General features: G+C 35.7%; 1 protein-coding gene across 6 annotated transcripts in view; it reads left to right on the top strand.

Moving 5' to 3' along the window:
* LOC122138291 (espin-like) overlaps positions 1-13157 on the top strand; it is a 66210-nt gene that overhangs the window by 30417 nt on the left and 22636 nt on the right. For 5 of the 6 annotated variants that reach the window (XM_042730328.1, XM_042730333.1, XM_042730330.1 and 2 more), the window contains exons 8-9: positions 6124-6285; positions 10579-10807. In XM_042730328.1, the coding sequence (XP_042586262.1) occupies positions 6124-6285; positions 10579-10807 (391 nt within the window). The remainder of the gene's footprint in view (positions 1-6123; positions 6286-10578; positions 10808-13157) is intronic. The other variant, XM_042730329.1, reaches the window with a different exon arrangement.

The following is a 13157-nucleotide window of genomic DNA, read 5'->3' as shown; positions in this document are numbered from 1 at the left end:
GTATAGAATAAAAGCCTAAAAGCCTTTACAGGAAATGCTGGACAATAGTGAACAAGAGTGAATCAATCTCTTGGGAGGATTCGTGCATCGTATTTTCTCTCACGCATGTCAGGCTCACGATCAGAACAGAACTGCAAATGACTTCTACCACAACACAAAGACAGTCCTGCTGAAATTGAGACTGATTTAAAATGCTCATAGTCAACTCTGCATGGCACGCAAAATAGCACTACTCATGTGAAGTGCACAAGAGACATAACTCACAGAATTGATTGCGGCGAGTACTTGATTTTTCTTATATATATTGCCCTGTGTGAGTATCTGTATGCATACGGTAAACTGTGCTTGATTTTATCATTGTAACATGTAAACTATATTTTCATCCAGCTCTGATCTGCTAAATTAGACTATAAGGCATGAAGATATTAAGTTATTATAAACATTAGCATCATTTTCTATAAAGTTGTTTTGAAACAACTTGTATCATGAAATTTATATAATCTACTTTGAGTTGTCCTTCATCATTAATTATTTATTTATTTTTGGTAACACTTTAGTTTAGAGATCAATTCTCGCTATTAACTAGTTGCTTATTAGCATGCATATTACTAGCATATTGGCTGTTTATTAGTACTTATAAAGCACATATTAATGCCTTATTCTGCAGACAACTTAACAACTACTTTACTAACTATTAATATGCAGCAAATTAGGAGTTTATTAAGGAAAAAGTGAGAACTGTTCCCCAAACTAAAGTGTGACCTTATTTTTTTTTTTTTTTTTTTTTTTTTTTAGCTTTTCACAGTGCATTGTGTAAAATAGTCACAATACAGAAGTAATCTGGTTTGTGAATGCAGTTTCAAGTTGTCTTTAAAAAGACAGAACTAAAGATTTCAGGATATTTTGTGAAGTTTCAACCCCCATTGTGATGTTAATGATTGAACATCTTAAAAAGTTCAAATAAGTGCATTCAGGCAATATGATATGATGATTATACAGCTCAATTAATTACAAAGACCAGCTTGCATCCCATCTGAGTCCTGTGTAACTAAATATTCCATAGAGCTTTAGTCATTCTGTGTATAGGCCTATAATAGCAAAACATTCCCTGTGGATTTAACACTGAAACGTCTAATTAACACACACTTACCGTCAGCTCATCCCTTTTTAATTGGCATGGAATACATATGTAGGTGTAAAATAACACCCCGGTTAGCTTTGACAGTAAAGCAGCACAATATGGTCCTAATTAATCATACATGAACTTAATCACAGTGGTTTTTCATAAATAGCACACAGTGGTGCACAGCGGCCATTAGAAAGAATCAGACTGGCAATGTATCTTCTGTTGTCTGGCCAACAAACCTCAATCTGTGTGTTAAAAAACAGCCCTGTGCACGCTAATCAAAGCCCAGAGCAGGTGCACACACACGATATGGACTCACACACTCATATAGAAAAAAACACAATGCTACTTTTGTGTTTCCGTTAATGAGGACTTCCATTAGCCGAGCTGACCTCCCAAAAGCTCTAATGATGTGCTGCATGATGGACTTGACATTAATTTAACTAATTAAATTGTCAGATATGCCAGCACATCCCAACACACACATTCTCTGATCATTACTGGGAGGTTAGCTGTGTTGCAGTACTATTGTTTGAGTATGAAGAGCAGATAATGCACTTTTTGTCTCCTATGTTTGCAAAGTATTTGAAGTAGTAGCTCAGATCTTCCCATCAAAACTTGTTTGGATGGTTGCTGGTCTAACTGATGAGAACAACAGCAGAATTTAACACTTCACTTAGTATGCAATTAATAGAAGTATCCAAAGGCCCCCAAAAGTATCTTGACGCTTAAAATGTCTGAATGTAATTTTAATTCAGTTTCATTGGCTTCCTTCACTTCACATTTTATGATGAATTCAGCTCTCCAGTTTGAAGAACCAGTGCAGGTCACTAAGAAGGTTTGTTTTTTTGTTTTTTTTACAGTGTATAAGTGCATTATAGTGATATTTTATGACCTAGACTGACTTAATCCATTCCATAATGAACTTTATTGAGCTGAAATACATTAAACTTCTAATGAAAATAAATACTTCAATAAGACACAAAGAAAACTACTAGAATCTGTCGCCTCAAACCATATGCAGTCTGCTTTTCCTTTTATGGTCAAAGACTTTAGGCTACAGAGCAGCTGTGATGCTGTTGGGTGGGGCTGAACGTGAGGCGGGATTTAGAGCTGTCAATCAAACAGTACTTTAACAGATTATATGTGCTTTCTTTTCAGGTGGTGTAAGCACATCTCAGTTTGAATTTTTTTTTTTAATCAATTGAGAGATTTCTTCATCTCATTTGTTTCTCGTAGAGACCACAATAGGATTAAATGCAAAGCAAAGAGAGTGTCTAGCATCTTTAGTCTTATAAGAGATTCCAAGATGCAGGATTTCAATTTGAACATTTTTTTCATCAAATGATATGTGCTGTCATCAACATAGATGCAAAAAAATGAATGAAATATAAAGATTTGTTATGCTCATGTTACACGAAGAGGCATAAAACTCATATATGTAGAGAGAAATATAATATAGACTGTTTCTTCTTACACAGATATTAACTGTATCATTATTTAGAGGGCAGAACATTTTGAAGAAACACTGTGTGCTCAAGGAAAAACATCCTCTTCCTTGGGTACCATGGTAACATAAGTATGCATAGCAGCCGCATGCTGGCACATTTCTGGGTTGTGTTTAGTCTAGTTCGACTCACTTAAGGTTAGTTTGTTTGTAGAGCTCTAATGTATTTGAATACCACACCATATACTAACTCAGGTCCATATTAGGCTATGATTCGCTCCACATACACTGGAATGTTATATAAGTCCACCTGGATTCTCTCTTGGGTTTAAATGTAATGTTCTTCATTTGACATAACTCTGATACACTTTAACAGCAATCACATTGTGTTCCCTTTTTAATCCACACGGCTCTGCTGCAGTCTTTTCACCCACTGCCGCTTGCTATTTTCATAAATCAGCTACCTTTAAACGCGACCTCCACATTTATTTGTAATCAGATTCTCTTTGGTGGCCGGTCTGCATAATGTAATCCTTCGACTGGTGAGAAAGCCGAGCCGGAGTGGCCATGCTTGGCCACTGTGTGTCACAATGTTTTGCATAAGAGACCACGATCGCTGTGACCTGTGGTTGGATAACAGGTGAGCAGTGAAGTCATCGCTCTGGGACATGATTGTTTGGTGGGAGGCTGAGGGGCGGGGAAAGGCAAAGCAAGCGTCAGGTAGAATGAGGCACAGCAGAATGGAGATCTAGTGACACCAGTGCATCTACCGGCTCTTGATTTAAAGCTCTGCGTAGGGTGACAGCACTGTGGGAAGAAATAAGGGCAGTCGGAAAGGGTAAGACTACAATACAGTGTTATTTTGTGATGGATTAGTAATGGTTTGGTTGACTTGTGATACTTCAGCTTTGTGTGTAATTATATAATTGTCTATGCAACGGCTTTGGGTTTTTTGATAGTTTCTGAGGCGTGCTTATTATTTGTGTTGAGTTACGTAAGATCAGTAGCCTCGGGTTGCTTGCCTACTGTGATAACATAGAAAACCTTTCATATGCATTGATAAACATTCAAATGCATGGATAGCACTGCATTAATTTCCTTCACTCAAGTGAGCTTCAGCTAATGTCACTGAACATGCTTTAGATTTTTAGATGAGTCTGAAGAATACGTATTGGTGACTAGTGATGAAAAATTCAGCAGGTTTGAAATAGGCTCAGGTCCATCCACATTGTATAGAGGTCAGCTAGCCTTTCAACCAGCGATTTCCCTTAGGCATGATAATCAAACCATCTGCACTGGGCTGACTCGAGTTACACTGGGAGTAACTCTGCAGGGTGGACAGTGCTTTAGACAACAATGCAAATTGGATGGTGGAAGGACATGAATGGATAATACCATCCTCAGGGCCGGCGTGAGAAATAAAAAGCCACAGATGACAGAATTAAAATTCTTTGTCATGGATGGTTTTTATTTTTTAATTTTTTTTTTTTTTATTGGGTGTATTCGCTTTCAGATAGAGATCGATATCAATATAGAAATCAATATTGCTTTTGTTTGACCGAAATGGATTGCTTTGTTATTTATTATTATACGAAAGGTACCTTAATTTTTTCAAAAAAATTAAATCACATTAACAGCTCTTTTGTTGCAAAAAAAAAAACATTTGTTGCTTCGCTTCACTATCCTGTGACTTTATTTGTTTTAGAATTGCATTGCATAAGGTTGATTACTATGCAAATTCAAGGACTTTGCATTAGGAAAATCTTAAGAACAGGAAAACCAAGCATTACCTTTTTTGTGTTGGAAATTTCTAGAAACTCTCGAAACCGCATCCGTGATTGCTGTAATGACATTTCTGTCCTTCTAAAGGCAGGTGGATACAACTGGTTTTAGATCAGTGATGAAGATTCGCTATCATACACAAGTGAGTGACAGCTGCGGAAAGTGAAACCATTGACACTGAAACATCATTCGAGGGGTCAGCTGGTCTCTCTTGTAGCCTGCTGTGTTATTTGCCTCTGTGAAGCTTAGAAATCTATGTTAAGTTCAGCTTTTGTGCCATGAAAAGTCTTTTTGTTTTCAGGCAAATCAGCTGGAGTCACATGAGGCTTTGCCACATAAACACAATAGGAATTATTAAGAGTTTATGTGGCTTAGTGTGTCAGGATTGCCTGAAGCAATATGGGATGAAAATTCAGAGTTCTTGTCTTAGAATTGTGTTGATAAAATAGCAGTGGTTTGTTCCATTTTCAAACAGTGAAGGAGAATTGTACAAATTTTGTCTGACAAATTATGAGACAAATTTCACACTCATAAAAAGTCAATATAACCTCTTTTTTATGGCGTGTGTGTGTGTGGGCAGGAAGACAGTATTCAAATATGTGTAGGTGACATGACATTTCAGTGACAGAAGTTTGCTCAGTGTGACATGCTATAATTCATCTAGAACTATGTTAAAGATTTCCTGTATTATAACAATTCAAAATAAGCATTTGAGAGACTACATAATGTATTTGCTACAGTGAAAAAAAGCTACAAATTGATGGCGTAAAATTGTCATTAGATGTCTAAAATATACACTCCCTGACATATATAAAAATTTAAACCTAAAATTGTGATGTTGGTAAAAAAGTTCATAGACATTATTTGTCCCCTACCCATCTTCTAGTATATTTTCATGTATTTAATATATTCAATAAAATGTTTAATATATTTCTGTTTTTCTAAGCTAATAAAGTACTGAAAATAAAACCATAGTTTTTTGTTTACCTATTCCACCCTGCCCACTGTAAAATAATAATAATAATAATAATAATAATAAATTAAATAAAAAAAGTTTACCGAGTTCCCATCATGCTTTGCTTTAGACTGTATAAGGAGAGTAAATGTTAAAATGAAGTGTTATGAAATGTGTTTTACACAAGAATTAGGCCTATATAAATAAAAATGTGTTAGTGTAAGTGATAATGTTCGGTTTTGTCAGGATTTAAAGTTGCTTCTGCTGTGTTAAAGTTTTGAAGGTTATCATTGCACTGAAGATTGGAGCCTGTGGTTAGGTCAAAGATGGGCCAAAAACATGACTTTATTTATGCTGCATGCTGCTTTATATAAAACACAATAACTGTACACATACCAATGTAGTGATAATCTTTTTGCTAGTTATATTAGCTCAGTCATGTGCACTACTGCTAGCTAACAACTGATGCAAAAGATTTAAGTTAATTTGATGTCTCTAATTTTAATGATGTTTTTGCTCAGTTCAAATTTTAGTAACACAAAGTATTTGAGTACAGTTCATAGCGTAAATATATATATATATATTTTTTTTTTAATACTATTTTTAGTGGACTCCTAAAATAAATTCACAGCACTCAGAAATGTTTTTTTTTTTAGGTAATTTCTCATTGGGTTTTACAGCTAATACCATTGATGAGGGCTGTAGATGAGATGAAGTGCTTGATCAATAAAAGTTTTTAAATGACTGATTGGTAAACTTATGCATGTTTGTGTTGTTTCTATTACTCTAAACATGTGTCGCTCATTTCTCCAGCAGCTGAATCCTGGCGAGGGCCACGAAAGGCTTCGAAGAGTCGACTCTAATCGAAAGTCCCGTAGCTTCAGCAAGCAGCCCAGCACTGGGGATTACTACAAATCCCTGGGTAGCGATACCGCAGACCAGCACCCCAACAGAGCCATGGCACCCAACGAGGAGGTAAACCTCAGATTCTGCTTCATGATCATGTACACTCAAAAGGTCTGAATAGTAAGGTTTGTAATGTTTTTTAAAGAAGTCTCTTCTGCTCACCAAGCCTGCATTTATTTGATCCATAGTACAGCAAAAACAGTACAATTTTTAAATAGTTTTACAATTTAAAATAACTGTTATCTATTTGAATATAATAATTATTATTATTATTAATAAATGTTTCCTGAGCAGCAAATCAGTATATTAGAATGATTTCTGAATGATCATGTGACGCAAAGGACTGGAGTAATGATGCTGAAAATTCAGCTTTGATCACAGAAATAATTACATTTTAAAATATATTCAAATAGAAAACAGTTATTTGAAAAGTAAAAATATGTCAACATTTTACTGTTTTTGCCGTTTTTACTGTTTTTGGATCAAACTAATGCAGACTTGGTGAGCAGAAGAGAATTCTTTAAAAAACATTAAAAATCTTACTGTTCAAAAACTTTTGACTGGTAGTCTATCTCTAATTCCAGCGCAAAGTTTGAATCCATATGGTTGTCAGTATGCTGGTGCATCTTAAAGTGCCTTATTATAGGTAATGAAAGGTTCATATTTTTAGTTTTGGGAGTTTCCAACAAAAGGTTGACATGCATGCAAGGTCAAAAAACAATTTCATTGTCTAATAATATTCATTTATTGACGTCAACATGAAATGGCTTGGGATTCGTTTAAAAAATGACTCGTTTCAATGATTCAGAGTCGACTCTTTCTTTTGAGAGACAATAACTTTATACACGGTGCACTTTCAGATTTAAACCTTTGTAGGATGTTTTCATTCACTTAGAGCTGTGTTACACACTGCATGAAAGGCCATTTTCAAAAATCCATAATAGGGGCACTTTAAGTATGGATTCTGGAATGTTTTTTAGTGATCTTAGGTATACAGAGGTAGAGAGAGAGAGAGAGAGAGAGAGAGAGAGAGGGTAGTTCAGGCAATAAAGAAAGTTTAATTTACTCAGCCTTGAAATGTTCCAAACTTGTATAAGTGTCTTTCTTCTGTGGAACATAAAAGACATTTTGAAGAATGTGGGTAACCAAACAGTTAATGGTCCCAATTGACTTTTCTTTTTTTTCTTTTTTCTTTTTTTTTCTATAATATGGGAGTCAATGGGGATCATTAATAGTATGGTTGCCAAACAGAAAGCAGTTGTTTCCGGGACAGCCAGTTCTCTTCAGTCTGAATCAAGCTCGCTTCACTCCCTCACCTGTCACATTACAACACAAATCCATGCAAGGTGTGGCAGCCCAGAGTTAGCACTGCAGTTCAGCATTTATTGTACACATATTGGGCTGCTGGGTAAACAGTGCTCAGTCTTTTCTTTGTTGTGTTATGTAAGTCTGACGGCTGGGACCTTATTATAACTGCACTTTGATTCATAGGACAGAATACTTTGGAAAGGAATATCTTTTTAACATAGCATTTTTTTTTTCTCTAGACAACAATGATTAATTGGATAACACATTTTTATAGGAGTGGTTCACACAAAAATTTAAATTCTAGGTCACACTTTATTTTAAGGTCCAATTCTCGCGATTAACAAACCATTAACTACAACTTGTGCCTCAATAAACTCCTAATTTGCTGCTGTTTGCTGGTATTGGGTAGGATTAGGGATGTAGAATATGGTCATGCAGAATATGTGCTTTATAAGTACTAATAAACAGCCAATATGTTAATAATAAGCATGCTAGTAAGCAACTAGTTAATAGTGAGAATTAGTCCCTGTACTTAAGTGTTACTAAATTCTGTATTCAAACCCATTGTATCAAACCTTTCTGACTTTCTTCCAAGGAACACAAAAAGAGTCATCTAGAAAAATGTCCAAGCTGCTGTTTCCCCTTTAAAAGTGAATGGTGACCACATACACTCCTGGTTCCTGTATATTTATATTATTTGGAAAATAGCAGCTAGGATATTCTATTAAACCTTTGTGTTCCATGCAAGAAAGAAAGTCATACTAATGTTTCTCAAAACATCATAAGCCTGTACTGTAAGAAGATGATCGAGACCACTGGTGCCAAAAGTTTCTACAATCTACTTAAGTTGCAAATAAAGGAGTGGGAATATGTATTACAAGAAAAGACTATTTAAGGCTTTTTACTTAAAAAAAAAAATACATTGTTTCAAAGTAAATCCTTTACTATTTTATTTTTAGTGTAACAACATGAGGGTAAATGATGACAAAAATGTCTTGTTTCTGTCTATTTGAAGTTTTGCTTTGACACAAAGCAGTTAAAAAAAAGTGACTTGACTTGAAGCAATCCTAAGGAATTTAAGGAGAAACATTTGAGACACTTAACTTAGAAATCCATTATCCGATCTGTGCTAATTTGTAGGTCAACAACTGTCTCCTTTGCATCCTTTTTTTTCTTTTTTTATGAGAAATTTTTGGAACACATTTGAGACAAATTTGTTACTTGAATAAAGAAAAGCTCCATTAATTCTCCAGAGCCATAACATTAACCTCTGTGATGAACACGCACAATGTGATGTAGAATACATATCAGCATTTCATATGGCCCCTTTCTGCTATCAGATCTAATCTTTATTGAGCCAATTAGATGCCCAGTGGGGCGTCTGGCCACTTGATTGAAACAGATGGCGCTCCACATGTCCCTCTGGGTAATGACCCATTAACACGGACATGTGTGTGACATGAAACGCACCATATGCTGGAGACAGTGATGATGAGGAGGAGAGGAGGGGATAAGGGGCACGTGTGTGGCACGCGTCCAGGAGGCGGGGGTGCGTGGGGTGAAAGGTCAGGGCTTGTTTACGCAGCGTCGGTTGTAGGGGTGGTCTCTGGGGATGCTGAGTGTGAAGGATTGTGGCTCTTAGCTTAGCAGATGTCCCTTCATTCCATTAAACTACTCAATTAGATCTATTTGTGTATTCATTACCAGCTGCAGTGCATATGGTGGGGCGCAGTGGGAGGTATGTTGGTCAGATTAAGTGTTTTGGGGAAGTGTATTTGTAATGTTATTCTGTCTATGACCATTTTAGTGTCTAAAATGTCATTTTTAAACTGACCTTTATGCCTGCAAAGCCTGACATATGAAATAATAATCAGAAAGAAATCTATTTAATTTTTTAAATGGAACAGTTAATTGAGTTTTTAGAATTTTTTATTAAAAACATTTACATATTCAGAGGACTAAAATGAGCAAAAGTATGCAATTTGGAGCAGTTGCTGATATTAATATGACAAAAAAGTTAAGATGAAATTCTGATGACTTGTAAATCAATGAGATCTTTATAACAGACTATTTGAAATAAAATGCTTGTAAATGTCAGTTGTCACTCTGTATCTCCCAGTAAGATATTTAAATGTTTAGTTTTATGATAAAAGCTCTAAATTTTATTGTGGGGAGCAAAACACATGCAATATGATTGAGAGCTGAACAAATAAACATCCCCCTCAAAAACCTGATGTATTATGTTTGATAATCATGCTTATTCTAAAAAAAAAAAAAAAAAAAATGTGTACGGATAATAAAGTGAAGAGGGATGTTTTAGGATTATATTAAAAGGCCTTTTACTTGCTAAAAACTGTGAACTATCAATCTGTAGTCAAAAAGCATGCAGAAGATTGCATACAACAGGCTTTTCAGCAAAGTCTTAATTATGTTGATCATTTAGAGGCCTTTCAATTTAATGCAAGTGAATGGGCACCAGGATGTTGGTGCTTTAAAAAGCACACACAGACTTCAGGACAACCCTATGAATTAGTGTCTCCTGAAGCGAAATTGTGTGTATAAAAAAAATAATTGCCTCCGGACAAACTTCATATACACATTCAAGAGAGGATCTAGTGTGTGTTTGATGTAAATGTAAGCATGTTATGAAGCTTGACATACAGTAATCATGTACAGTAAGTCAAACTTAAACTCAACCTTTTCGTAAATGTGACTATAATACAGATTTATAGTGGAAAAGTATATTCAAAGTTTATAATATTTGTGTTTTTCTTACAAACACTTCTTGTTTCACTCTAAAACTATCTACTGGGGTCATATTATTGTCACACTGTCATGGCTGTATGTGTTTTTCACCTGCAATATGTGGACTCACAGAGAGGTTCTTTTTGTACAAATGGTGCTTATCAGAAGGAAGAAAGTCATAAACATCCAGGATTGCATGATGTTGAGTAAACGATGAGAGCATTTTCATTGTTGGCTCATCTGTTAGAAAGCCAGTAGTACATTTTTAAACATCGAAATCTATGGCACTCTTACCTGTTCTCTCGACAGGGTTCTGCACTGTTGGAGGAAGCAGCAGACACAGCGCCTGCTCCTGAGAACGGGACGGAAAACACAGAGGATCTACCCCTTCCTCCTCCACCCCCTCCCCCACCCGCCAGCACCTTCATCCCGACTCCACCTCCTCCTCCACCTCTTCCATCAGAGCTGCCCCCTCCTCCTCCACCCAGCACCACCGCACCGGCCCCTGCCCAGCGCCGCATGTCTTCCTCCTCCAGCAGTGAGTACTTACATCCACACTATTCTGCTTAAGCTCATCTTTTGCACTCTTTAGATAAATGGCAGTATGAAGCATTTAAATTGGTCATGCATTGAAATTATTAATTTTCATTGCATATTTCACACCAAGTAACAAAATAGTGTGAATGTGAAAGCACAACACAAGCCTGCTGTGGCAGTTTCAGTGGTGGCCAAAATGATTAGAACACTAGTATTTTCAGCAGCTAAAACATTGTTTTAAGCAGTTATTTCTATATTTTGCTGTAGTGTGTTAGTAGGAAATATCAGTTTATATTTCCAAACATTCATTTTGCCATTAATTGTAATAATCCAGTGAGATTTTTGTCTGACAACAGACAGTGCCAGTGCTGGATTATTACAATCAAACTGATATTTCCTACTGACACGCTACAGCAAATGATAGGAATAAGTAACTTACTTAAAACCAATTTATAAAACCACCATTTTAGGGAAAGAGTTAGCGATTTGAGGTGATGTGATCGACATCAACCACAACCATGGCTCAGCTTTATGCAAATCACGTTGCATAATGAGCAGCGATGCAATGTGGCAGCTACTGATGGGAGTGTAGACAGTGATCTGCCACCTGATACAGTTGGATACGCTGATGGGGAAACACCTGCTAGCCTAACAGCACAGAGATTTGGCCCGAGCTTTATGATTTTAACCATTGGTAATGTGAACACCACTTAAGACTTGTAAAGGCCTTAAGTTATAATCGACTGACCTCTTCATCTGTGAAACAATGCTTAGTGGTTATGCGTTCAACCCTTTCACTCGTTTGAGCCTTTGTGCATAATATGACCCCTTTAATCTTCTCCTGTCCCTGGAGGGCAGAGTATTAGTGTCACAAAGTGATGACAGATTGCACACAATACATTACCGGTCAAAGGTTTGGAATAATTATTATTATTATTATTATTTTTTTATGTTTTTGAAAGAAGTTTCTTATGTAATATTATGAAATATGTTTACAATTTAAAATAAATATTTTCTAATTTAATATATTTTTCAAATGCAATTTATTCCTGTGATGTAAAGCTGAAATGCTCAATTAATGTCAATTCCTATTGGCGCTCAGTGATGAATAATGAAAACAGTTTTTGCTTCCTAATATTTTTCTGATACTATTTTTTTTTAAGTTCTTTGATGGATAGAAATTTCAAAAGAACACTTACTTATCCCAAAGTTTCCACAAAAAAAATAAAAAAATAAATAAAATTAAGCAGCAAAAAATGTTTTCAGCACCGAAATTAATCAAGAAATGTTTCTTGAGCAGCAAATCAGCATATTATAATGATTTCTGAAGGATCACGTGACACTGAAGACTGGAGTAATGATGCTGAAAATTCAGCTTTGATCACAGAAATAAAGTTTTAAAAATAATTTGAAATAGAAAACTGTTGAAAATATGTAACAATATTTCACAATCTCACTGTTTTAACTGTATTTTCAATTAAATAAATGCGGCCTAGGTGAGCAAAGACACTAGACTGGTAGTGTACATGATACTTTACTTTTTTGTAAAAGCCAGTAGATATTTTGAAACCTGCTGTTTAAAAGTCAATTGACCATTGTACAATTTTCATGCATGCAAGCCTTCAAAAGCTCTCAAAAGTGCAAACAAACTTCATAAGCACCTGATGATCCATTAGGATTTAAAACAGTGCACTGAGGAACAACACTACAAAGACGGCCTTATTAAGTACAGTTAAAACTTCCTGAAGGAATCTTATTGTGCCCAGCAAAATCCAGGATGTACTTGTACTCCTAAAGATAAATACTAAATACAAGCTAAATTTTGGTTAAATACTATTGATAGCATCTTTGACATGCTGCTGATTACCACAGAAAAATAGACTAAAAACAGTCCTTCAAAGCCATTCTCAAGTAATAATGCAATCATCTAAAGTCAAACAGTGGCAATTGAATGATTGTATATGGTAATATGACAGTATATCTCAGATGTTGTCAGATTGTTAGTTGTACCTAACAGAGAATATCCTTTTATTTAAAGTATTTAAAATATTTAATATGAAAATATTTAACATGAATGGTGTGAGTGCATTGGTGTCATACGTATCAGTATTTTGCTTAGATCTTCAGTCACGGGTAAATGTGCAACCAATCTAACAACCAATTTTAAATATTCATGCTGTTTAGTCTGCAATCCTAAACCGTTTATTTAAAGCAGATGTTGTGGATATCAGTAGACCTGGCCATGTTCAGTCCAACTCTCAGTATCACCAAGTGCTCTCCGCGAGCACAAGATGGAAGTCTCAGGGGCGGTTCTAGACCACAGTAACTGGGGGGCCACAGGGGCACAATTT

The sequence above is a fragment of the Cyprinus carpio genome, chromosome B8, assembly GCF_018340385.1.
Source record: "Cyprinus carpio isolate SPL01 chromosome B8, ASM1834038v1, whole genome shotgun sequence".
Lineage (NCBI taxonomy): Eukaryota > Metazoa > Chordata > Actinopteri > Cypriniformes > Cyprinidae > Cyprinus > Cyprinus carpio.
This window is presented reverse-complemented; position numbering and strand designations above follow the sequence as displayed.